This window comes from Oncorhynchus gorbuscha, linkage group LG06 (assembly GCF_021184085.1).
Source record: "Oncorhynchus gorbuscha isolate QuinsamMale2020 ecotype Even-year linkage group LG06, OgorEven_v1.0, whole genome shotgun sequence".
Taxonomy (NCBI): domain Eukaryota; kingdom Metazoa; phylum Chordata; class Actinopteri; order Salmoniformes; family Salmonidae; genus Oncorhynchus; species Oncorhynchus gorbuscha.
Genome location: NC_060178.1, coordinates 488,159 through 513,131, shown reverse-complemented (window position 1 = coordinate 513,131; position 24,973 = coordinate 488,159). Strand labels below are relative to the sequence as shown.

The 24,973-nt window shown below is 49.2% G+C and overlaps 1 protein-coding gene across 1 annotated transcript in view; it reads left to right on the top strand.

The window, feature by feature from the left end:
* ice2 (interactor of little elongator complex ELL subunit 2) overlaps positions 1 to 24,973 on the top strand; it is an 83,699-nt gene that overhangs the window by 29,032 nt on the left and 29,694 nt on the right. Inside the window, exons 8-11 of the mRNA XM_046352109.1 lie at positions 4,699 to 4,880; positions 20,599 to 21,433; positions 22,562 to 22,728; positions 23,603 to 23,732. Coding sequence (XP_046208065.1) covers positions 4,699 to 4,880; positions 20,599 to 21,433; positions 22,562 to 22,728; positions 23,603 to 23,732 — 1,314 coding nt within the window. The remainder of the gene's footprint in view (positions 1 to 4,698; positions 4,881 to 20,598; positions 21,434 to 22,561; positions 22,729 to 23,602; positions 23,733 to 24,973) is intronic.

Sequence of the window (24,973 nt, the reverse complement as noted above, 5' to 3'; positions counted from 1 at the left end):
CAAACCAAGAACAGATGAGGTACTAAACAGTTGGAAAGTAATTACATGCTAGCATGGCTAGTCGCTAACATTAGCCAGCTCAAGCTATTGAGCTAGGGAGCTAGCATGTGGCAATACTATGTGGCAATAGTACATTGAGGGTAGTTAGGATGTTATCAGAAAATAACTTAATATATATACAGTACCAGTCAAAAGTTTGGACACACTTACTCATTTAAGGGTTTTTCTTAATTTTTACTATTTTCTACATTGTAGAATAATAGTGAAGACATCAAAACTTAGGAATAACACACATGGAATCATGAAGTAACCACAAAAGTGTTTAACAAATCAAAATATTTTTTAGATTCTCGAAAATCGCCACCCTGTGTCTTGATGACAGCTTTGCACACTTGACATTCACTCAACCAGCTTCACCTGGAATGCTTTTTCCAACAGTCTTGAAGCAGTTCCCACATATGCTGAGCACTTGTTGGCTGCTTTTCCTTCCCTCTGAGGTCCAACTCATCCCAAACCATCTCAATTGGTGCATTCACCTTATGACATCCAGTGGAACAGCCACTTTACAATAGTGCATCTAAATCTTTTAAGGGGGGGGGGGTGAGAAGGATTACTTTATCCTATCCTAGGTATTCCTTAAAGAGGTGGGGTTTCAGGTGTCTCCGGAAGGTGGTGATTGACTCCGCTGTCCTGGCGGAGTCAATCACGTATGTCTCCTCTTCTTATTGGTGTCCTTTTAGTAGAGGTTTCACTGCAGCAATTCGACCATGGAGACCTGATTCATGCAGTCTCCTCTGAACAGTTGAGGTTGAGATGTGTCTGTTAGTTGAAGTCTGTGAAGCATTTTTTTGGGCTGCAATCTGAGGCTGGTAACTCTAATGAACTTATCCTCTGCAACAGAGGTAACTCTGGGTCTTCCATTCCTGTGGCGGTCCTCATGAGAGACAGTTTTATCATAGTGCTGGATGGTTTTTGCGACTGCACTTGAAGAAACATTCAAAGTTCTTGACATTTTCCGGATTGACTGACCTTCATGTCTCTTTGTATATTTGAGCTGTTCTTGCCATAATATGGACTTGGTCTTTTACCAAATAGGGCTATGTTCGGTATACCACCCCTACCTGGTCACAACACAACTGATTGGCTCACACGCATTAAGAAGTAAAGAAATTCCACAAATTAACTTTCAACAAGGCACACCTTTTAATTGAAACGCATTCCAGGTGACGACGTCATGAAGCTGGTTGAGAGAATGCCAAGAGTGCAAAGCTGTCATCAAGGCAAAGGGTGGCTACTTTGAAGAATTGTTTAACACATTTTTGGTTACTACATGATTCCATATGTTATTTCATAGTTTCAACAAACCTGGTTCTCTTTTTGTATTTATTTCTCGTATTATTATTTTTTCTATTTTTTCAAAACATTTCTCTCTGCATTGTTGGGAAGGGCCCATAATTAAGCATTTCATTATTAGTCTACACCTGTTGTTTACGAAGCATGGGTCTAATAACATTTGATTTGACAGTGTATGAACAGAAAGGTGTGTACAGCACTAGTTACATTGGATGAGCCTTCACTAGAATACAGTATATACCTATAACGTGGGTAAAACAGCATGTAAACATTATTACATTGACTTTTGTTCAATGATTCTATGTACGTAGGGCAACATTCTCTAGGGTGCTGGGTAGAGTACCGGGTGGGAGCTGGCTAGTGACAGTGGCTAAGGTTCAGGGTAGAGTACCGGGTGGGAGCCGGCTAGTGACAGTGACTAAGGTTCAGGGTAGAGTACCGGGTGGGAGCCGGCTAGTGACAGTGACTAAGGTTCAGGGTAGAGTACCGGGTGGGCGCCGGCTAGTGACAGTGACTAAGGTTCAGGGTAGGATACTGGGTGGGAGCCGGCTAGTGACAGATGGTCTCGATGATGCATCTGTAGAAGTTCGTGACGGTCTTAGGGGCCAAGACACATTTTCACTCTGGTGGTGTGAAGGGAGCATTTCAGGTCCTCAGTGATGTGCATGCCGAGGAACTTGACGCTTTGACCCACTCCACTGCTGGCCGTTGATGTGGATGGGGACGTGCTCTCGCTGCTTTCTCCTGTAGTCCACGATCAGCTCCAGGGGACGGGCCATCTGGAAGTTCAGACCCAGAGCCCTGAGCTTAGTGATGAGCTTGTCGGGCACTATGGTGTTGAAGGCTGATCTGTAGTCAATGAACATCATTCTTACATATGTATTCCTCTTGTCCAGGTGGGAAAGGGCTTTGCAAAGGCGATTGCGTTGCCTGTGGATCTGTTGGGGCAGTATGCAAATTGTAATGGATCTAGGGTGACGTGTAAGGTGGTGCTGATGTGATCCTTAACTAGCCTTCTAAAGCAATTTGTTATGACAGAAGTGAGTGTTACAGGGCAACAATCATTTAGTTCAGTTTCCTTTGCTTTCTTGGGTATAGAAACAATGGTGGATATCTTGAAGAAATTGGGGATAACAGACTGGTATTTGGATTGAATATGTCAATAAACACTCCAGCCAGTTGGTCTGCATATGCTCTGCTTTGAATGCCGTCTGGGCCAGCAGCCTTGCGATGGTTAACACGCTTAAATCACTTACTCGCGTCAGCGACAGAGATCGGTATAGCACACAGTCTTCATGAGAGGCGGGGCCTGCGTTGGTGGCTCGGTGGTGTTTTCCTCAAAGCGGGCGAACAAGGTCCTTAACTTGACCGGGAGCGAGGTGTTTGTGTCCGCAACGTGGCTGGCTCTCCCTTTATTGTCTGTGATTGCCTGTAGTCCCTGCCACATATAGTGTGTCTGAGCCGTTGACTTGCAACTCCACTTTGTTCCTGTGCTGTTGTTTGTGCCTATTTTATTGCCTTACTGAGGTCATAGCTGGTCTGCTTGCACACGTCCATGTTCCCAGTCACCTTGCTGTGGTTAAATGCGGTGGTTCACACTTTAATTTTGCATTTTGAATGCTGCCATCTTATCCACATTTTTAGGTTTGAATAAGTTCTAATCATCACAGTCGTAACAACATCCTCTATGCACTTCCTGGTGAACCCAGTCACAGTAGTAACAACATGCTCTATGCACTTCCTGGTGAACCCAGTCACAGTAGTAGCAACATCCTCTATGCACTTCCTGGTGAACCCAGTCACAGTAGTAACAACATCCTCTATGCACTTCCTGGTGAACCCAGTCACAGTAGTAACAACATGCTCTATGCACTTCCTGGTGAACCCAGTCACAGTCGTAACAACATCCTCTATGCACTTCCTGGTGAACCCAGTCACAGTAGTAACAACATCCTCTATGCACTTCCTGGTGAACCCAGTCACAGTCGTAACAACATCCTCTATGCACTTCCTGGTGAACCCAGTCACAGTAGTAACAACATCCTCTATGCACTTCCTGGTGAACCCAGTCACAGTAGTAACAACATGCTCTATGCACTTCCTGGTGAACCCAGTCACAGTAGTAACAACATCCTCTATGCACTTCCTGGTGAACCCAGTCACAGTAGTAACAACATCCTCTATGCACTTCCTGGTGAACCCAGTCACAGTAGTAACAACATCCTCTATGCACTTCCTGGTGAACCCAGTCACAGTCAAAACAACATCCTCTATGCACTTCCTGGTGAACCCAGTCACAGTCGTAACAACATCCTCTATGCACTTCCTGGTGAACCCAGTCACAGTAGTAACAACATCCTCTATGCACTTCCTGGTGAACCCAGTCACAGTCAAAACAACATCCTCTATGCACTTCCTGGTGAACCCAGTCACAGTAGTAACAACATCCTCTATGCACTTCCTGGTGAACCCAGTCACAGTAGTAACAACATCCTCTATGCACTTCCTGGTGAACCCAGTCACAGTAGTAACAACATCCTCTATGCACTTCCTGGTGAACCCAGTCACAGTAGTAACAACATGCTCTATGCACTTCCTGGTGAACCCAGTCACAGTAGTAACAACATCCTCTATGCACTTCCTGGTGAACCCAGTCACAGCACTTTGTAACAACATCAAAACAAAATCCTCTATGCACTTCCTGGTGAACCCAGTCACAGTTGTAACAACATCCTCTATGCACTTCCTGGTGAACCCAGTCACAGTAGTAACAACATCCTCTATGCACTTCCTGGTGAACCCAGTCACAGTGGTAACAACATCCTCTATGCACTTCCTGGTGAACCCAGTCACAGTAGTAACAACATCCTCTATGCACTTCCTGGTGAACCCAGTCACAGTCGTAACAACATCCTCTATGCACTTCCTGGTGAACCCAGTCACAGTCGTAACAACATCCTCTGCACTTCCTGGTGAACCCAGTCACAGTAGTAACAACATCCTCTATGCACTTCCTGGTGAACCCAGTCACAGTCAAAACAACATCCTCTATGCACTTCCTGGTGAACCCAGTCACAGTAGTAACAACATCCTCTATGCACTTCCTGGTGAACCCAGTCACAGAGTCAGTGTATATGTCCATACTATTCCCAGAGGTGACCCGGAACATTTCCTAGTCCAGGTGATCAAAACTGAAGCATAGATTCCAATTGGTCAGACCAACATTGAACAGTCCAATGAAAGATCTACAATGTTCAGACCTGCCATAAAGTCAACATCTGTTTAATAAACTAGTTTTCATGATGTGAACCCAGCAGACCTGTAAGTAATGTGTCTGTATTGCAGGCAGTAGCCAGAGTCAGACGGTGTACATCGACCCTCCACTGCTGCAGACAGAGATGACTGTGAGAGAGAGGAGTCTGCTGTTCCATGAGGAGAGCATGAAGCTGTCAGTCAACAAGACTGGAACCAAGAATGTCTTCCACCTCATGACTGAGACTCCAGCGATGAACAAACCACTACCCGCTGTATGTAGCCTAACCCCTGACCTTAACCCTACGTCTCCTAGCTGTCTGTACCCTAACCCCTGACCTTAACCCTACATCTCCTAGCTGTCTGTACCCTAACCCTGACCTTAACCCTACACCTCCTAGCTGTCTGTACCCTAACCCCTAACCCTGACCTTAACCCTACACCTCCTAGCTGTCTGTACCCTAACCCTGACCTTAACCCTACACCTCCTAGCTGTCTGTACCCTAACCCCTAACCTTAACCCTACATCTCCTAGCTGTCTGTACCCTAACCTCTGACCTTAACCCTACATCTCCTAGCTGTCTGTACCCTAACCCCTGACCTTAACCCTACATCTCCTAGCTGTCTGTACCCTAACCCCTGACCTTAACCCTACATCTCCTAGCTGTCTGTACCCTAACCCCTGACCTTAACCCTACAACTCCTAGCTGTCTGTACCCTAACCCCTAACCCGACCTTAACCCTGCATCTCCTAGCTGTCTGTACCCTAACCCCTGACCTTAACCCTACACCTCCTAGCTGTCTGTACCCTAACCCCTGACCTTAACCCTACACCTCCTAGCTGTCTGTAGCCTAACCCCTGACCCTGACCTTAACCCTACATCTCCTAGCTGTCTGTACCCTAACCCCTAACCCTGACCTTAACCCTACATCTCCTAGCTGTCTGTACCCTAACCCCTAACCCTGACCTTAACCCTACATCTCCTAGCTGTCTGTACCCTAACCCCTAACCATGACCTTAACCCTACATCTCCTAGCTGTATGTAGCCTAACCCCTGATATTAACCCTACATCTCCTAGCCGTCTGTACCTTAACCCCTGATATTAACCCTACACCTCCTAGCTGTCTGTACCCTAACCCCTGATATTAACCCTACACCTCCTAGCTGTCTGTACCCTAACCCCTAACCCTGACCTTAACCCTACACCTCCTAGCTGTCTGTACCCTAACCCCTGACCTTAACCCTACATCTCCTAGCTGTCTTTACCCTAACCCCTAACCTTAACCCTACATCTCCCAGCTGTCTGTACCCTAACCCCTAACCCTGACCTTAACCCTACACCTCCTAGCTGTCTGTACCCTAACCCCTGACCGTAACCCTACATCTCCTAGCTGTCTGTACCCTAACCCTGACCTTAACCCTACACCTCCTAGCTGTCTGTACCCTAACCCCTAACCCTGACCTTAACCCTACATCTCCTAGCTGTCTGTAGCCTGACCCCTAACCCTACATCTCCTAGCTGTCTGTACCCTAACCCCTAACCCCTGACCTTAACCCTACACCTCCTAGCTGTCTGTCACCCTAACCCCTGACCTTAACCCTGCATCTCCTAGCTGTCTGTACCCTAACCCCTGACCTTAACCCTACATCTCCTAGCTGTCTGTACCCTAACCCCTGACCTTAACCCTACACCTCCTAGCTGTCTGTCACCCTAACCCCTGACCTTAACCCTGCATCTCCTAGCTGTCTGTACCCTAACCCCTAACCTTAACCCTACATCTCCTAGATGTCTGTACCCTAACCCCTAACCTTAACCCTACATCTCCTAGCTGTCTGTACCCTAACCCCTAACCCTGACCTTAACCCTACATCTCCTAGCTGTCTGTAGCCTAACCCCTAACCCTGACCTTAACCCTACACCTCCTAGCTGTCTGTACCCTAACCCCTGACCTTAACCCTACATCTCCTAGCTGTCTGTACCCTAACCCTGACCTTAACCCTACATCTCCTAGCTGTCTGTACCCTAACCCCTGACCTTAACCCTACATCTCCTAGCTGTCTGTACCCTAACCCCTGACCTTAACCCTACATCTCCTAGCTGTCTGTACCCTAACCCCTAACCCTGACCTTAACCCTACATCTCCTAGCTGTCTGTACCCTAACCCCTGACCTTAACCCTACACCTCCTAGCTGTCTGTACCCTAACCCCTAACCCTGACCTTAACCCTACACCTCCTAGCTGTCTGTACCCTAACCCCTAACCCCTGACCTGACATGATGGCTCCTTGCTGTCCCCAGTCCACCTGGCCATGCTCCTGCTCCAGTTTCAACTGTTCTGCCTTATTATTATTTGACCATGCTGGTCATTTATGAACATTTGAACATCTTGGTCATGTTCTGTTATAATCTCTACCCGGCACAGCCAGAAGAGGACTGGCCACCCCACATAGCCCGGTTCCTCTCTAGGTTTCTTCCTAGGTTTTGGCCTTTCTAGGGAGTTTTTCCTAGCCACCGTGCTTTTACACCTGCATTGTTTGCTGTTTGGGGTTTTAGGCTGGGTTTCTGTACAGCACTTTGAGATATCAGCTGATGTACGAAGGGCTATATAAATAAATTTGATTTGATTTGATTTGACCTTAACCCTACATCTCCTAGCTGTCTGTACCCTAACCCTGACCTTAACCCTACATCTCCTAGCTGTCTGTACCCTAACCCCTAACCTTAACCCTACATCTCCTAGCTGTCTGTACCCTAACCCCTAACCTTAACCCTACATCTCCTAGCTGTCTGTACCCTAACCCCTGACCTTAACCCTACATCTCCTAGCTGTCTGTACCCTAACCCCTGACCTTAACCCTACATCTCCTAGCTGTCTGTACCCTAACCCCTGACCTTAACCCTACATCTCCTAGCTGTCTGTACCCTAACCCCTAACCCTGACCTTAACCCTACATCTCCTAGCTGTCTGTACCCTAACCCCTAACCCTGACCTTAACCCTACATCTCCTAGCTGTCTGTACCCTAACCCCTAACCATGACCTTAAACCTACATCTCCTAGCTGTCTGTACCCTAACCCCTAACCTTAACCCTACATCTCCTAGCTGTCTGTATCCTAACCCCTGACCTTAACCCTACACCTCCTAGCTGTCTGTACCCTAACCCCTAACCCCTGACCTTAACCCTACACCTCCTAGCTGTCTGTCACCCTAACCCTGACCTTAACCCTGCATCTCCTAGCTGTCTGTACCCTAACCCCTAACCTTAACCCTACATCTCCTAGCTGTCTGTACCCTAACCCCTGACCTTAACCCTACATCTCCTAGCTGTCTGTAGCCTAACCCCTAACCCTGACCTTAACCCTACACCTCCTAGCTGTCTGTCACCCTAACCCCTGACCTTAACCCTGCATCTCCTAGCTGTCTGTACCCTAACCCTGACCTTAACCCTACATCTCCTAGCTGTCTGTACCCTAACCCCTGACCTTAACCCTACATCTCCTAGCTGTCTGTAGCCTAACCCTGACCTTAACCCTACATCTCCTAGCTGTCTGTAGCCTAACCCCTAACCCTGACCTTAACCCTACATCTCCTAGCTGTCTGTACCCTAACCCCTAACCCTGACCTTAACCCTACATCTCCTAGCTGTCTGTAGCCTAACCCCTAACCCTGACCTTAACCCTACATCTCCTAGCTGTCTGTACCCTAACCCCTGACCTTAACCCTACATCTCCTAGCTGTCTGTCACCCTAACCCTGACCTTAACCCTACATCTCCTAGCTGTCTGTACCCTAACCCCTAACCTTAACCCTACACCTCCTAGCTGTCTGTATCCTAACCTCTGACCTTAACCCTACACCTCCTAGCTGTCTGTACCCTAACCCCTGACCTTAACCCTACACCTCCTAGCTGTCTGTCACCCTAACCCCTGACCTTAACCCTGCATCTCCTAGCTGTCTGTACCCTAACCCCTAACCTTAACCCTACATCTCCTAGCTGTCTGTACCCTAACCCCTGACCTTAACCCTACATCTCCTAGCTGTCTGTAGCCTAACCCCTAACCCCTGACCTTAACCCTACACCTCCTAGCTGTCTGTCACCCTAACCCCTGACCTTAACCCTGCATCTCCTAGCTGTCTGTACCCTAACCCCTGACCTTAACCCTACATCTCCTAGCTGTCTGTAGCCTAACCCCTAACCCTGACCTTAACCCTACATCTCCTAGCTGTCTGTACCCTAACCCCTAACCCTGACCTTAACCCTAATCTCCTAGCTGTCTGCAGCCTAACCCCTAACCCTGACCTTAACCCTACACCTCCTAGCTGTCTGTACCCTAACCCCTGACCTTAACCCTACACCTCCTAGCTGTCTGTACCCTAACCCCTGACCTTAACCCTACACCTCCTAGCTGTCTGTACCCTAACCCCTAACCCTGACCTTAACCCTACACCTCCTAGCTGTCTGTACCCTAACCCCTAACCCCTGACCTTAACCCTACATCTCCTAGCTGTCTGTACCCTAACCCCTAACCCTGACCTTAACCCTACATCTCCTAGCTGTCTGTACCCTAACCCCTAACCTTAACCCTACATCTCCTAGCTGTCTGTACCCTAACCCCTAACCTTAACCCTACATCTCCTAGCTGTCTGTACCCTAACCCCTGACCTTAACCCTACATCTCCTAGCTGTCTGTACCCTAACCCCTGACCTTAACCCTACATCTCCTAGCTGTCTGTACCCTAACCCCTGACCTTAACCCTACATCTCCTAGCTGTCTGTACCCTAACCCCTGACCTTAACCCTACATCTCCTAGCTGTCTGTACCCTAACCCCTGACCTTAACCCTACATCTCCTAGCTGTCTGTACCCTAACCCCTGACCTTAACCCTACATCTCCTAGCTGTCTGTACCCTAACCCCTAACCCTGACCTTAACCCTACATCTCCTAGCTGTCTGTACCCTAACCCCTGACCTTAACCCTACATCTCCTAGCTGTCTGTACCCTAACCCTGACCTTAAACCTACATCTCCTAGCTGTCTGTACCCTAACCCCTAACCTTAACCCTACACCTCCTAGCTGTCTGTATCCTAACCTCTGACCTTAACCCTACACCTCCTAGCTGTCTGTACCCTAACCCCTAACCCCTGACCTTAACCCTACACCTCCTAGCTGTCTGTCACCCTAACCCCTGACCTTAACCCTGCATCTCCTAGCTGTCTGTACCCTAACCCCTAACCTTAACCCTACATCTCCTAGCTGTCTGTACCCTAACCCCTGACCTTAACCCTACATCTCCTAGCTGTCTGTAGCCTAACCCCTAACCCCTGACCTTAACCCTACACCTCCTAGCTGTCTGTCACCCTAACCCCTGACCTTAACCCTGCATCTCCTAGCTGTCTGTACCCTAACCCCTGACCTTAACCCTACATCTCCTAGCTGTCTGTACCCTAACCCCTGACCTTAACCCTACATCTCCTAGCTGTCTGTAGCCTAACCCCTAACCCTGACCTTAACCCTACATCTCCTAGCTGTCTGTACCCTAACCCCTAACCCTGACCTTAACCCTACATCTCCTAGCTGTCTGTAGCCTAACCCCTAACCCTGACCTTAACCCTACACCTCCTAGCTGTCTGTACCCTAACCCCTGACCTTAACCCTACACCTCCTAGCTGTCTGTCACCCTAACCCCTGACCTTAACCCTGCATCTCCTAGCTGTCTGTACCCTAACCCCTAACCTTAACCCTACATCTCCTAGCTGTCTGTACCCTAACCCCTGACCTTAACCCTACATCTCCTAGCTGTCTGTAGCCTAACCCCTAACCCCTGACCTTAACCCTACACCTCCTAGCTGTCTGTCACCCTAACCCCTGACCTTAACCCTGCATCTCCTAGCTGTCTGTACCCTAACCCCTGACCTTAACCCTACATCTCCTAGCTGTCTGTAGCCTAACCCCTAACCCTGACCTTAACCCTACATCTCCTAGCTGTCTGTACCCTAACCCCTAACCCTGACCTTAACCCTAATCTCCTAGCTGTCTGTAGCCTAACCCCTAACCCTGACCTTAACCCTACACCTCCTAGCTGTCTGTACCCTAACCCCTGACCTTAACCCTACACCTCCTAGCTGTCTGTACCCTAACCCCTGACCTTAACCCTACACCTCCTAGCTGTCTGTACCCTAACCCCTAACCCTGACCTTAACCCTACACCTCCTAGCTGTCTGTACCCTAACCCCTGACCTTAACCCTACATCTCCTAGCTGTCTGTACCCTAACCCCTAACCCTGACCTTAACCCTACATCTCCTAGCTGTCTGTACCCTAACCCCTAACCTTAACCCTACATCTCCTAGCTGTCTGTACCCTAACCCCTAACCTTAACCCTACATCTCCTAGCTGTCTGTACCCTAACCCCTGACCTTAACCCTACATCTCCTAGCTGTCTGTACCCTAACCCCTGACCTTAACCCTACATCTCCTAGCTGTCTGTACCCTAACCCCTGACCTTAACCCTACATCTCCTAGCTGTCTGTACCCTAACCCCTGACCTTAACCCTACATCTCCTAGCTGTCTGTACCCTAACCCCTAACCTTAACCCTACATCTCCTAGCTGTCTGTACCCTAACCCTGACCTTAACCCTACATCTCCTAGCTGTCTGTACCCTAACCCCTAACCTTAACCCTACACCTCTTAGCTGTCTGTATCCTAACCTCTGACCTTAACCCTACACCTCCTAGCTGTCTGTACCCTAACCCCTAACCCCTGACCTTAACCCTACACCTCCTAGCTGTCTGTCACCCTAACCCCTGACCTTAACCCTACACCTCCTAGCTGTCTGTCACCCTAACCCCTGACCTTAACCCTGCATCTCCTAGCTGTCTGTACCCTAACCCCTAACCTTAACCCTACACCTCCTAGCTGTCTGTTACCTTAACACCTGACCTTAACCCTGCACCTCTTAGCTGTCTGTACCCTAACCCCTGACCTTAACCCTACACCTCCTAGCTGTCTGTCACCCTAACCCCTAACCTTAACCCTACATCTCCTAGCTGTCTGTACCCTAACCCCTGACCTTAACCCTACATCTCCTAGCTGTCTGTAGCCTAACCCCTAACCCCTGACCTTAACCCTACACCTCCTAGCTGTCTGTCACCCTAACCCCTGACCTTAACCCTGCATCTCCTAGCTGTCTGTACCCTAACCCCTGACCTTAACCCTACATCTCCTAGCTGTCTGTAGCCTAACCCCTAACCCTGACCTTAACCCTACATCTCCTAGCTGTCTGTACCCTAACCCCTAACCCTGACCTTAACCCTAATCTCCTAGCTGTCTGTAGCCTAACCCCTAACCCTGACCTTAACCCTACATCTCCTAGCTGTCTGTACCCTAACCCCTAACCCTGACCTTAACCCTAATCTCCTAGCTGTCTGTAGCCTAACCCCTAACCCCTAACCCTGACCTTAACCCTACACCTCCTAGCTGTCTGTACCCTAACCCCTGACCTTAACCCTAATCTCCTAGCTGTCTGTAGCCTAACCCCTAACCCTGACCTTAACCCTACACCTCCTAGCTGTCTGTACCCTAACCCCTGACCTTAACCCTACACCTCCTAGCTGTCTGTACCCTAACCCCTGACCTTAACCCTACACCTCCTAGCTGTCTGTACCCTAACCCCTAACCCTGACCTTAACCCTACACCTCCTAGCTGTCTGTACCCTAACCCCTAACCCCTGACCTTAACCCTACATCTCCTAGCTGTCTGTACCCTAACCCTGACCTTAACCCTACATCTCCTAGCTGTCTGTACCCTAACCCCTAACCTTAACCCTACATCTCCTAGCTGTCTGTACCCTAACCCCTAACCTTAACCCTACATCTCCTAGCTGTCTGTACCCTAACCCCTGACCTTAACCCTACATCTCCTAGCTGTCTGTACCCTAACCCCTGACCTTAACCCTACATCTCCTAGCTGTCTGTACCCCCACCCCTAACCCTGACCTTAACCCTGCATCTCCTAGCTGTCTGTAGCCTAACCTCTGACCTTAACCCTACATCTCCTAGCTGTCTGTAGCCTAACCCCTAACCCTGACCTTAACCCTACACCTCCTAGCTGTCTGTAGCCTAACCCCTGACCTTAACCCTATACCTCCTAGCTGTCTGTACCCTAACCCCTAACCCTGACCTTAACCCTACACCTCCTAGCTGTCTGTAGCCTAACCCCTGACCTTAACCCTATACCTCCTAGCTGTCTGTACCCTAACCCCTAACCCTGACCTTAACCCTACACCTCCTAGCTGTCTGTACCCTAAACCCTAACCCTGACCTTAACCCTACACCTCCTAGCTGTCTGTACCCTAACCCCTAACCCTGACCTTAACCCTACATCTCCTAGCTGTCTGTACCCTAACCCCTAACCCTGACCTTAACCCTACATCTCCTAGCTGTCTGTACCCTAACCCCTGACCTTAACCCTACACCTCCTAGCTGTCTGTACCCTAACCCCTAACCTTAACCCTACATCTCCTAGCTGTCTTTACCCTAACCCCTAACCTTAACCCTACATCTCCTAGCTGTCTGTACCCTAACCCCTAACGTTAACCCTACATCTCCTAGCTGTCTTTACCCTAACCCCTGACCTTAACCCTGCATCTCCCAGCTGTCTGTACCCTAACCCCTAACCCTGACCTTAACCCTACATCTCCTAGCTGTATGTAGCCTAACCCCTAACCCTGACCTTAACCCTATATCTCCTAGCTGTCTGTACCCTAACCCTGACCGTAACCCTACATCTCCTAGCTGTCTGTACCCTAACCCCTAACCCTGACCTTAACCCTACACCTCCTAGCTGTCTGTACCCTAACCCTGACCTTAACCCTACATCTCCTAGCTGTCTGTACCCTAACCCCTGACCTTAACCCTACATCTCCTAGCTGTCTGTACCCTAACCCTGACCTTAACCCTACATCTCCTAGCTGTCTGTACCCTAACCCCTAACCTTAACCCTACACCTCCTAGCTGTCTGTACCCTAACCTCTGACCTTAACCCCACATCTCCTAGCTGTCTGTACCCTAACCCCTAACCCTGACCTTAACCCTACACCTCCTAGCTGTCTGTCACCCTAACCCCTGACCTTAACCCTGCATCTCCTAGCTGTCTGTACCCTAACCCCTAACCTTAACCCTACATCTCCTAGATGTCTGTACCCTAACCCCTAACCTTAACCCTACATCTCCTAGCTGTCTGTACCCTAACCCCTGACCTTAACCCTACATCTCCTAGCTGTCTGTACCCTAACCCCTGACCTTAACCCTACATCTCCTAGCTGTCTGTAGCCTAACCCCTAACCCTGACCTTAACCCTACATCTCCTAGCTGTCTGTACCCTAACCCCTAACCCTGACCTTAACCCTACATCTCCTAGCTGTCTGTAGCCTAACCCCTAACCCTGACCTTAACCCTACACCTCCTAGCTGTCTGTACCCTAACCCCTGACCTTAACCCTACATCTCCTAGCTGTCTGTACCCTAACCCCTAACCCTGACCTTAACCCTACATCTCCTAGCTGTCTGTACCCTAACCCCTGACCTTAACCCTACATCTCCTAGCTGTCTGTACCCTAACCCCTGACCTTAAACCTACACCTCCTAGCTGTCTGTACCCTGTCCCATAACCCTGACCTTAACCCTACATCTCCTAGCTGTCTGTACCCTGTCCCATAACCCTGACCTTAACCCTACATCTCCTAGCTGTCTGTACCCTGTCCCATAACCCTGACCTTAACCCTACATCTCCTAGCTGTCTGTACCCTAACCCTGACCTTAACCCTACATCTCCTAGCTGTCTGTACCCTAACCCCTAACCTTAACCCTACACCTCCTAGCTGTCTGTACCCTAACCTCTGACCTTAACCCCACATCTCCTAGCTGTCTGTACCCTAACCCCTAACCCCTGACCTTAACCCTACACCTCCTAGCTGTCTGTCACCCTAACCCCTGACCTTAACCCTGCATCTCCTAGCTGTCTGTACCCTAACCCCTAACCTTAACCCTACATCTCCTAGATGTCTGTACCCTAACCCCTAACCTTAACCCTACATCTCCTAGCTGTCTGTACCCTAACCCCTGACCTTAACCCTACATCTCCTAGCTGTCTGTACCCTAACCCCTGACCTTAACCCTACATCTCCTAGCTGTCTGTAGCCTAACCCCTAACCCTGACCTTAACCCTACATCTCCTAGCTGTCTGTACCCTAACCCCTAACCCTGACCTTAACCCTACATCTCCTAGCTGTCTGTAGCCTAACCCCTAACCCTGACCTTAACCCTACACCTCCTAGCTGTCTGTACCCTAACCCCTGACCTTAACCCTACATCTCCTAGCTGTCTGTACCCTAACCCCTAACCCTGACCTTAACCCTACATCTCCTAGCTGTCTGTACCCTAACCCCTGACCTTAACCCTACATCTCCTAGCTGTCTGTACCCTAACCCCTGACCTTAAACCTACACCTCCTAGCTGTCTGTACCCTGTCCCATAACCCTGACCTTAACCCTACATCTCCTAGCTGTCTGTACCCTGTCCCATAACCCTGACCTTAACCCTACACCTCCTAGCTGTCTGTACCCTAACCCCTGACCTTAACCCTACATCTCCTAGCTGTCTGTACCCTAACCCCTGACCTTAACCCTACACCTCCTAGCTGTCTGTACCCTAACCCCTGACCTTAACCCTACATCTCCTAGCTGTCTGTACCCTGTCCCATAACCCTGACCTTAACCCTACACCTCCTAGCTGTCTGTACCCTAACCCCTGACCTTAACCCTACATCTCCTAGCTGTCTGTACCCTAACCCCTGACCTTAACCCTACACCTCCTAGCTGTCTGTACCCTAACCCCTGACCTTAACCCTACATCTCCTAGCTGTCTGTACCCTAACCCTGACCTTAACCCTACATCTCCTAGCTGTCTGTCCCATAACCCCTGACCTTAACCCTACATCTCCTAGCTGTCTGTACCCTAACCCCTAACCTTAACCCTACACCTCTTAGCTGTCTGTATCCTAACCTCTGACCTTAACCCTACACCTCCTAGCTGTCTGTACCCTAACCCCTAACCCCTGACCTTAACCCTACACCTCCTAGCTGTCTGTCACCCTAACCCCTGACCTTAACCCTACACCTCCTAGCTGTCTGTCACCCTAACCCCTGACCTTAACCCTGCATCTCCTAGCTGTCTGTACCCTAACCCCTAACCTTAACCCTACATCTCCTAGCTGTCTGTACCCTAACCCCTGACCTTAACCCTACATCTCCTAGCTGTCTGTACCCTAACCCCTGACCTTAACCCTACATCTCCTAGCTGTCTGTACCCCCACCCCTAACCCTGACCTTAACCCTGCATCTCCTAGCTGTCTGTAGCCTAACCTCTGACCTTAACCCTACATCTCCTAGCTGTCTGTAGCCTAACCCCTAACCCTGACCTTAACCCTACACCTCCTAGCTGTCTGTAGCCTAACCCCTGACCTTAACCCTATACCTCCTAGCTGTCTGTACCCTAACCCCTAACCCTGACCTTAACCCTACACCTCCTAGCTGTCTGTAGCCTAACCCCTGACCTTAACCCTATACCTCCTAGCTGTCTGTACCCTAACCCCTAACCCTGACCTTAACCCTACACCTCCTAGCTGTCTGTACCCTAAACCCTAACCCTGACCTTAACCCTACACCTCCTAGCTGTCTGTACCCTAACCCCTAACCCTGACCTTAACCCTACATCTCCTAGCTGTCTGTACCCTAACCCCTAACCCTGACCTTAACCCTACATCTCCTAGCTGTCTGTACCCTAACCCCTGACCTTAACCCTACACCTCCTAGCTGTCTGTACCCTAACCCCTAACCTTAACCCTACATCTCCTAGCTGTCTTTACCCTAACCCCTGACCTTAACCCTGCATCTCCCAGCTGTCTGTACCCTAACCCCTAACCCTGACCTTAACCCTACATCTCCTAGCTGTATGTAGCCTAACCCCTAACCCTGACCTTAACCCTATATCTCCTAGCTGTCTGTACCCTAACCCTGACCGTAACCCTACATCTCCTAGCTGTCTGTACCCTAACCCCTAACCCTGACCTTAACCCTACACCTCCTAGCTGTCTGTACCCTAACCCTGACCTTAACCCTACATCTCCTAGCTGTCTGTACCCTAACCCCTGACCTTAACCCTACATCTCCTAGCTGTCTGTACCCTAACCCTGACCTTAACCCTACATCTCCTAGCTGTCTGTACCCTAACCCCTAACCTTAACCCTACACCTCCTAGCTGTCTGTACCCTAACCTCTGACCTTAACCCCACATCTCCTAGCTGTCTGTACCCTAACCCCTAACCCCTGACCTTAACCCTACACCTCCTAGCTGTCTGTCACCCTAACCCCTGACCTTAACCCTGCATCTCCTAGCTGTCTGTACCCTAACCCCTAACCTTAACCCTACATCTCCTAGATGTCTGTACCCTAACCCCTAACCTTAACCCTACATCTCCTAGCTGTCTGTACCCTAACCCCTGACCTTAACCCTACATCTCCTAGCTGTCTGTACCCTAACCCCTGACCTTAACCCTACATCTCCTAGCTGTCTGTAGCCTAACCCCTAACCCTGACCTTAACCCTACATCTCCTAGCTGTCTGTAGCCTAACCCCTAACCCTGACCTTAACCCTACATCTCCTAGCTGTCTGTAACCCTGACCTTAACCCTACATCTCCCTAACCCTGACCTTAACCCTACATCTCCTAGCTGTCTGTAGCCTAACCCCTAACCCTGACCTTAACCCTACACCTCCTAGCTGTCTGTACCCTAACCCCTGACCTTAACCCTACATCTCCTAGCTGTCTGTACCCTAACCCCTAACCCTGACCTTAACCCTACATCTCCTAGCTGTCTGTACCCTAACCCCTGACCTTAACCCTACATCTCCTAGCTGTCTGTACCCTAACCCCTGACCTTAAACCTACACCTCCTAGCTGTCTGTAACCCTGTCCCACCTCCTAACCCTGACCTTAACCCTACATCTCCTAGCTGTCTGTCCCCCTGTCCCATAACCCTGACCTTAACCCTACACCTCCTAGCTGTCTGTACCCTAACCCCTGACCTTAACCCTACATCTCCTAACCCCCCTAACCCCTGACCTTAACCCTACACCTCCTAGCTGTCTGTACCCTAACCCCTGACCTTAACCCTACATCTCCTAGCTGTCTGTACCCTGTCCCATAACCCTGACCTTAACCCTACACCTCCTAGCTGTCTGTACCCTAACCCCTGACCTTAACCCTACATCTCCTAGCTGTCTGTACCCTAACCCCTGACCTTAACCCTACACCTCCTAGCTGTCTGTACCCTAACCCCTGACCTTAACCCTACATCTCCTAGCTGTCTGTACCCTAACCCTGACCTTAACCCTAGCTGTCTGTACCCATCTAACCCTAGCTGTCTGTCCCATCTCCTAACCCCCCTGACCTTAACCCTACATCTCCTAGCTGTCTGTACCCTAACCCTAACCTTAACCCTACATCTCCTAGCTGTCTGTATCCTAACCCTGACCTTAACCCTACACCTCCTAGCTGTCTGTACCCTAACCTCCTAGCTGTCCCTAACCCCTGACCTTAACCCTACACCTCCTAGCTGTCTGTCACCCTAACCCTGACCTTAACCCTACACCTCCTAGCTGTCTGTACCCTAACCCCTGACCTTAACCCTACATCTCCTAGCTGTCTGTACCCTAACCCTAACCCTGACCTTAACCCTACATCTCCTAGCTGTCTGTACCCTAACCCCTGACCTTAACCCTACATCTCCTAGCTGTCTGTACCCTAACCCCCCCTGACCTTAACCCTACATCTCCTAGCTGTCTGTACCCTAACCCCTAACCCTGACCTTAACCCTACATCTCCCCTGTCTGTACCCTAACCCTGACCTTAACCCTCTCCTAGCTGTCTGTACCCTAACCCCTAACCCTGACCTTAACCCTACATCTCCTAGCTGTCTGTAGCCTAACCCCTAACCCTGACCTTAACCCTACACCTCCTAGCTGTCTGTACCCTAACCCCTAACCCTGACCTTAACCCTACATCTCCTAGCTGTCTGTACCTAACCCTGACCTTAACCCTACACCTCCTAGCTGTCTGTAACCCTAACCCTGACCTTAACCCTAATCTCCTAGCTGTCTGTACCCTAACCCCTAACCCTGACCTTAACCCTACATCCTAGCTGTCTGTACCCCTAACCCCTGACCTTAACCCTACATCTCCTAGCTGTCTGTACCCTAACCCCTAACCTTAACCCTACATCCCTAGACCTTAACCCTAACACATCTCCTAGCTGTCTGTACCCTAAACCCTAACCCTGACCTTAACCCTACATCTCCTAGCTGTCTGTCTGTACCCTAACCCTGACCTTAACCCTACATCTCCTAGCTGTCTGTACCCTAACCCCTGACCTTAACCCTACATCTCCTAGCTGTCTGTACCCTAACCCTGACCTGACCTTAACCCTACATCTCCTAGCTGTCTGTACCCTAACCCCTGACCTTAACCCTACATCTCCTAGCTGTCTGTACCCTAACCCCTGACCTTAACCCTACATCTCCTAGCTGTCTGTACCCTAACCCTGACCTTAACCCTACATCTCCTAGCTGTCTGTACCCTAACCCCTAACCCTGACCTTAACCCTACATCTCCTAGCTGTCTGTAGCCTAACCCCTAACCCTGACCTTAACCCTACACCTCCTAGCTGTCTGTACCCCCTAACCCCTGTACCTAACCCCTTAACCCTGACCTTAATCTCCTAGCTGTCTGTACCCTAACCCTGACCTTAAATCTCCTAGCTGTCTGACCTTAACCCTACATCTCCTAGCTGTCTGTACCCTAACCCCTGACCTTAACCCTACATCTCCTAGCTGTCTGTACCCTAACCCCTGACCTTAAACCTACACCTCCTAGCTGTCTGTACCCTGTCCCATAACCCTGACCTTAACCCTACATCTCCTAGCTGTCTGTACCCTGTCCCATAACCCTGACCTTAACCCTACACCTCCTAGCTGTCTGTACCCTAACCCCTGACCTTAACCCTACATCTCCTAGCTGTCTGTACCCTAACCCCTGACCTTAACCCTACACCTCCTAGCTGTCTGTACCCTAACCCCTGACCTTAACCCTACATCTCCTAGCTGTCTGTACCCTGTCCCATAACCCTGACCTTAACCCTACACCTCCTAGCTGTCTGTACCCTAACCCCTGACCTTAACCCTACATCTCCTAGCTGTCTGTACCCTAACCCCTGACCTTAACCCTACACCTCCTAGCTGTCTGTACCCTAACCCCTGACCTTAACCCTACATCTCCTAGCTGTCTGTACCCTAACCCTGACCTTAACCCTACATCTCCTAGCTGTCTGTCCCATAACCCCTGACCTTAACCCTACATCTCCTAGCTGTCTGTACCCTAACCCCTAACCTTAACCCTACATCTCCTAGCTGTCTGTCCCATAACCCCTGATATTAACCCTACATCTCCTAGCTGTCTGTACCCTAACCCCTGACCTTAACCCTACACCTCCTAGCTGTCTGTACCCTAACCCCTGACCTTAACCCTACATCTCCTAGCTGTCTGTCCCATAACCCCTGATATTAACCCTACATCTCCTAGCTGTCTGTACCCTGACCCCTAACCCTGATATTAACCCTACACCTCCTAGCTGTCTGTACCCTAACCCTGACCTTAACCCTACACCTCCTAGCTGTCTGTACCCTAACCCTGACCTTAACCCTACACCTCCTAGCTGTCTGTACCCTAACCCTGACCTTAACCCTACACCTCCTAGCTGTCTGTACCCTGACCCCTGACCCCTGATATTAACCCTTAATTTGGTTTCATAGCAGATGTTTTGTAATTGTTTCCCTTGCTAGAGTAAAGTTGATTTCTAACTCAGTGTGTGCTCTACAGGAGAGCTCCCAGAGGAGGCTGGCCTCGTTTGAGTCCTCTGGTCTGGACTTTGGATTTGATCTCACAGACTTAGAAACGTTTGGAGAAACGACTCAGTCCCCCAAGAGGCTGAAGACCCATCATCTACAGAAAGACTTGGTCAGTCAGCCTAAAACCAAGTCTAAACAGTACAGTGGTACCCTGGGTAAAGAGGTATCGAAGGCCAGCAGAACTCAGGATGAAGAGGTGAACTTATTATGGACAAACACGAAGGTGGTTTCAGAGACCGAGGGGAGAGAGCTAAGAGAGCAGAGCTGTGCTGAACAATCATTGGCTGCTACTGTCCCTTCAGCCAATCAGCTGAAACCTGGCTCTGTACAGGACTCTGAGGAACAGTTATCCTCAGGTGGAGACTCAGAAGACGAGCGCCTGGTGATTGATGACCCTGTATCCCCAGTTTCCCCAGTTTCCACCCCAACCACGGCGACCCAACTCTCCCCAACACATCAACAGGACACTCCCCGATCCCCCTCTGCCTCCTCACCACCACCCTTTGCCACCGGGACAAGGAGAGTGGCCAGGAAGGCTAAGGTACCAGGGGGCTGTGACCAGCTGGGTCAGATCCTAGCCATGCAGAAGGCCATGCTCAAACCCAAACCCTCTAACAACCAGACCCAGGACCCAGCCAGACCCTGCTCCTCCCAGCCCACAGAACCCCTCTCCAACACAAACCCCCAGTCGCTGGTGAAGCCCTGTGTGTCCAACTACCTGGAGAGTACCCAGGATGGAGAGACGTATGTCGACGCCCCTTCTCAATCTGGACCAATAGACAACAGGAAGACTGTACAACAAAAACGTTAGTATTAACCATCAACATGGACAGATATAAATATATTCAGTATGTGAGACTGTAGCATGGTATGTATGTATTGATTATAGCTGTGGTTGTGTTACATGTTAATGTGTCCCCCCCAGGGCTGATGTGTTACATGTTAATGTGTCCCCCCAGGGCTGATGTGTTACATGTTAATGTGTCCCCCAGGGCTGATGTGTCCCCCAGTGCTGATGTGTTACATGTTAATGTGTCCCCCCCAGGGCTGATGTGTTACATGTTAATGTGTCCCCCCAGGGCTGATGTTACATGTTAATGTGTCCCCCCAGGGCTGATGTTACATGTTAATGTGTCCCCCAGGGCTGATGTGTTACATGTTAATGTGTCCCCCCAGGGCTGATGTTACATGTTAATGTGTCCCCCCAGGGCTGATGTTACATGTTAATGTGTCCCCCCAGGGCTGATGTGTTACATGTTAATGTGTCCCCCCAGGGCTGATGTGTTACATGTTAATGTGTCCCCCCCAGGGCTGATGTGTTACATGTTAATGTGTCCCCCCCAGGGCTGATGTGTTACATGTTAATGTGTCCCCCCAGGGCTGATGTGTTACATGTTAATGTGTCCCCCCAGGGCTGATGTGTTACATGTTAGGGCTGATGTGTTACATGTTAATGTGTCCCCCCAGGGCTGATGTGTTACATGTTAATGTGTCCCCCCAGGGCTGATGTTACATGTTAATGTGTCCCCCCAGGGCTGATGTTACATGTTAATGTGTCCCCCAGGGCTGATGTGTTACATGTTAATGTGTCCCCCCCAGGGCTGATGTTACATGTTAATGTGTCCCCCAGGGCTGATGTTACATGTTAATGTGTCCCCCAGGGCTGATGTGTTACATGTTAATGTGTCCCCCAGGGCTGATGTTACATGTTAATGTGTCCCCCAGGGCTGATGTGTTACATGTTAATGTGTCCCCCCCAGGGCTGATGTGTTACATGTTAATGTGTCCCCCAGGGCTGATGTGTTACATGTTAATATGTCCCCCCCAGGGCTGATGTATTACATGTTAATATGTCCCCCCCAGGGCTGATGTGTTACATGTTAATATGTTCCCCCCAGGGCTGATGTGTTACATGTTAATATGTCCCCCCCCAGGGCTGCTGTGTGATGATCTCATGGGGGGGGCTGAGGATGAGGAGGACTATTCATCTCCAGAGGAAGGAAACCTGCTGTATAAACTGTACAGTCTACAGGACCTGCTGCTGCTGGTGCGGAGTGACGTCTGTCTGGCACACACTCGCAGGCTGGGCACCAGCAACAAGGTCTGGAACACACACACACACACACACACACACACACACACACACACACACACACACACACACACACACACACACACACACACATGACTGTAAGTCGCTTTGGATAAAAGCGTCTGCTAAATGGCATATATTACACACACACACACGCGCGCGCAGGCTGGGCACCAGCAACAAGGTCTGGAACACACACACACACACACACACACGCACATGCAGGCTGGGCACCAGCAACAAGGTCTGGAACACACACACACACACACACACACACACACACACACACACACACACACACACACACACACACACATACACATACACATACACACACAGGCTGGGCACCAGCAACAAGGTCAGGCACACACACACACACACACACACACACACACACACACACACACACACACACACACACACACACACACACACACACACACTAGCAGGCTGGGCACCAGCAACAAGGTCTGGAACACACACACACACACACACACAGGTAATATCTGAATATAGAGAGGAAGCATGGTAACCTATAGGTCCTGTAGAGAGGAAGCATGGTAACCTATAGGCCCTGTAGAGAGGAAGCATGGTAACCTATAGGCCCTGTAGAGAGGAAGCATGGTAACCTATAGGCCCTGTAGAGAGGAAGCATGGTAACCTATAAACGGACAGTAGTTGAGCTGCTGAAAAGCCTAGTTCGTTCGTAGGTCAAATTATCTTTTGAATTTCATGTGTTTTTTCAGACAAAAACGAATATTTCAACCAAAACAGTTTTTAGTTTTTAATATACTCCTTCTTTGTAAACATGTACCACACACCTGGTATATGCTGTTCACTGTGTTGAGTAAACCCTTAGTAAACCTGAGTGTGTGTCCTGCAGGTGGTCCCTGTCTATGTCCTGTCCAAGATGGAGTACCAGCTTTCTTATGGAGTTGAGAGTCTAACTAAGACTGAGGCCTGCCGGCTGTGGGCCGAGACACTACTACACTCCAGCACTGTCCCCTATATAGGTAAGATACTACTACACTGTCCCCTATATAGGTAAGATACTACTACACACTGTCCCCTATATATAGGTAAGATGATACTACACTGTCCCCTACTACACTGTCCCCTATATATAGGTAAGATACTACTGTACACTGTCCCCTACACTGTCCCCTATATAGGTAAGATACTACTACACTGTCCCCTATATATAGGTAAGATACTACTACACTGTCCCCTATATAGGTAAGATACTACTACACTGTCCCCTATATAGGTAAGATACTACTACACTGTCCCCTATATAGGTAAGATGATACTACTACACTGTCCCCTATATAGGTAAGATACTACTACACTGTCCCCTATATAGGTAAGATGCTACTACACTGTCCCTATATAGGTAAGATACTACTACACTGTCCCTATATATAGGTAAGATACTACTACACTGTCCCTATATAGGTAAGATACTACTAGAGCACTGTCCCTATATAGGTAAGATACTACTACACTGTCCCCTATATAGGTAAGATACTACTACACTGTCCCCTATATATAGGTAAGATACTACTACACTGTCCCCTATATAGGTAAGATACTACTACACTGTCCCCTATATAGGTAAGATACTACTACACTGTCCCTTATATATAGGTAAGATTCTACTACACTAGAGCACTGTCCCCTATATACAGGTAAGATACTACTACACTAGAGCACTGTCCCCTATATAGGTAAGATACTACTACACTGTCCCCTATATAGGTAAGATACTACTACACTGTCCCTTATATATAGGTAAGATTCTACTACACTAGATCACTGTCCCTTATATACAGGTAAGATACTACTACACTAGAGCACTGTCCCCTATATAGGTAAGATACTACTACACTGTCCCTTATATATAGGTAAGATTCTACTACACTAGAGCACTGTCCCCTATATAGGTATGATACTACTACACTAGAGCACTGTCCCCTATATAGGTAAGATACTACTACACTGTCCCCTATATAGGTAAGATACTACTACACTGTCCCCTATATAGGTAAGATACTACTACACTGTCCCCTATATAGGTAAGATACTACTACACTGTCCCCTATATATAGGTAAGATACTACTACACTGTCCCCTATATAGGTAAGATACTACTACACTGTCCCCTATATAGGTAAGATACTAGTACACTTCAGCACTGTCCCCTATATAGGTAAGATACTACTACACGGTCCCCTATATAGGTAAGATTCTACTA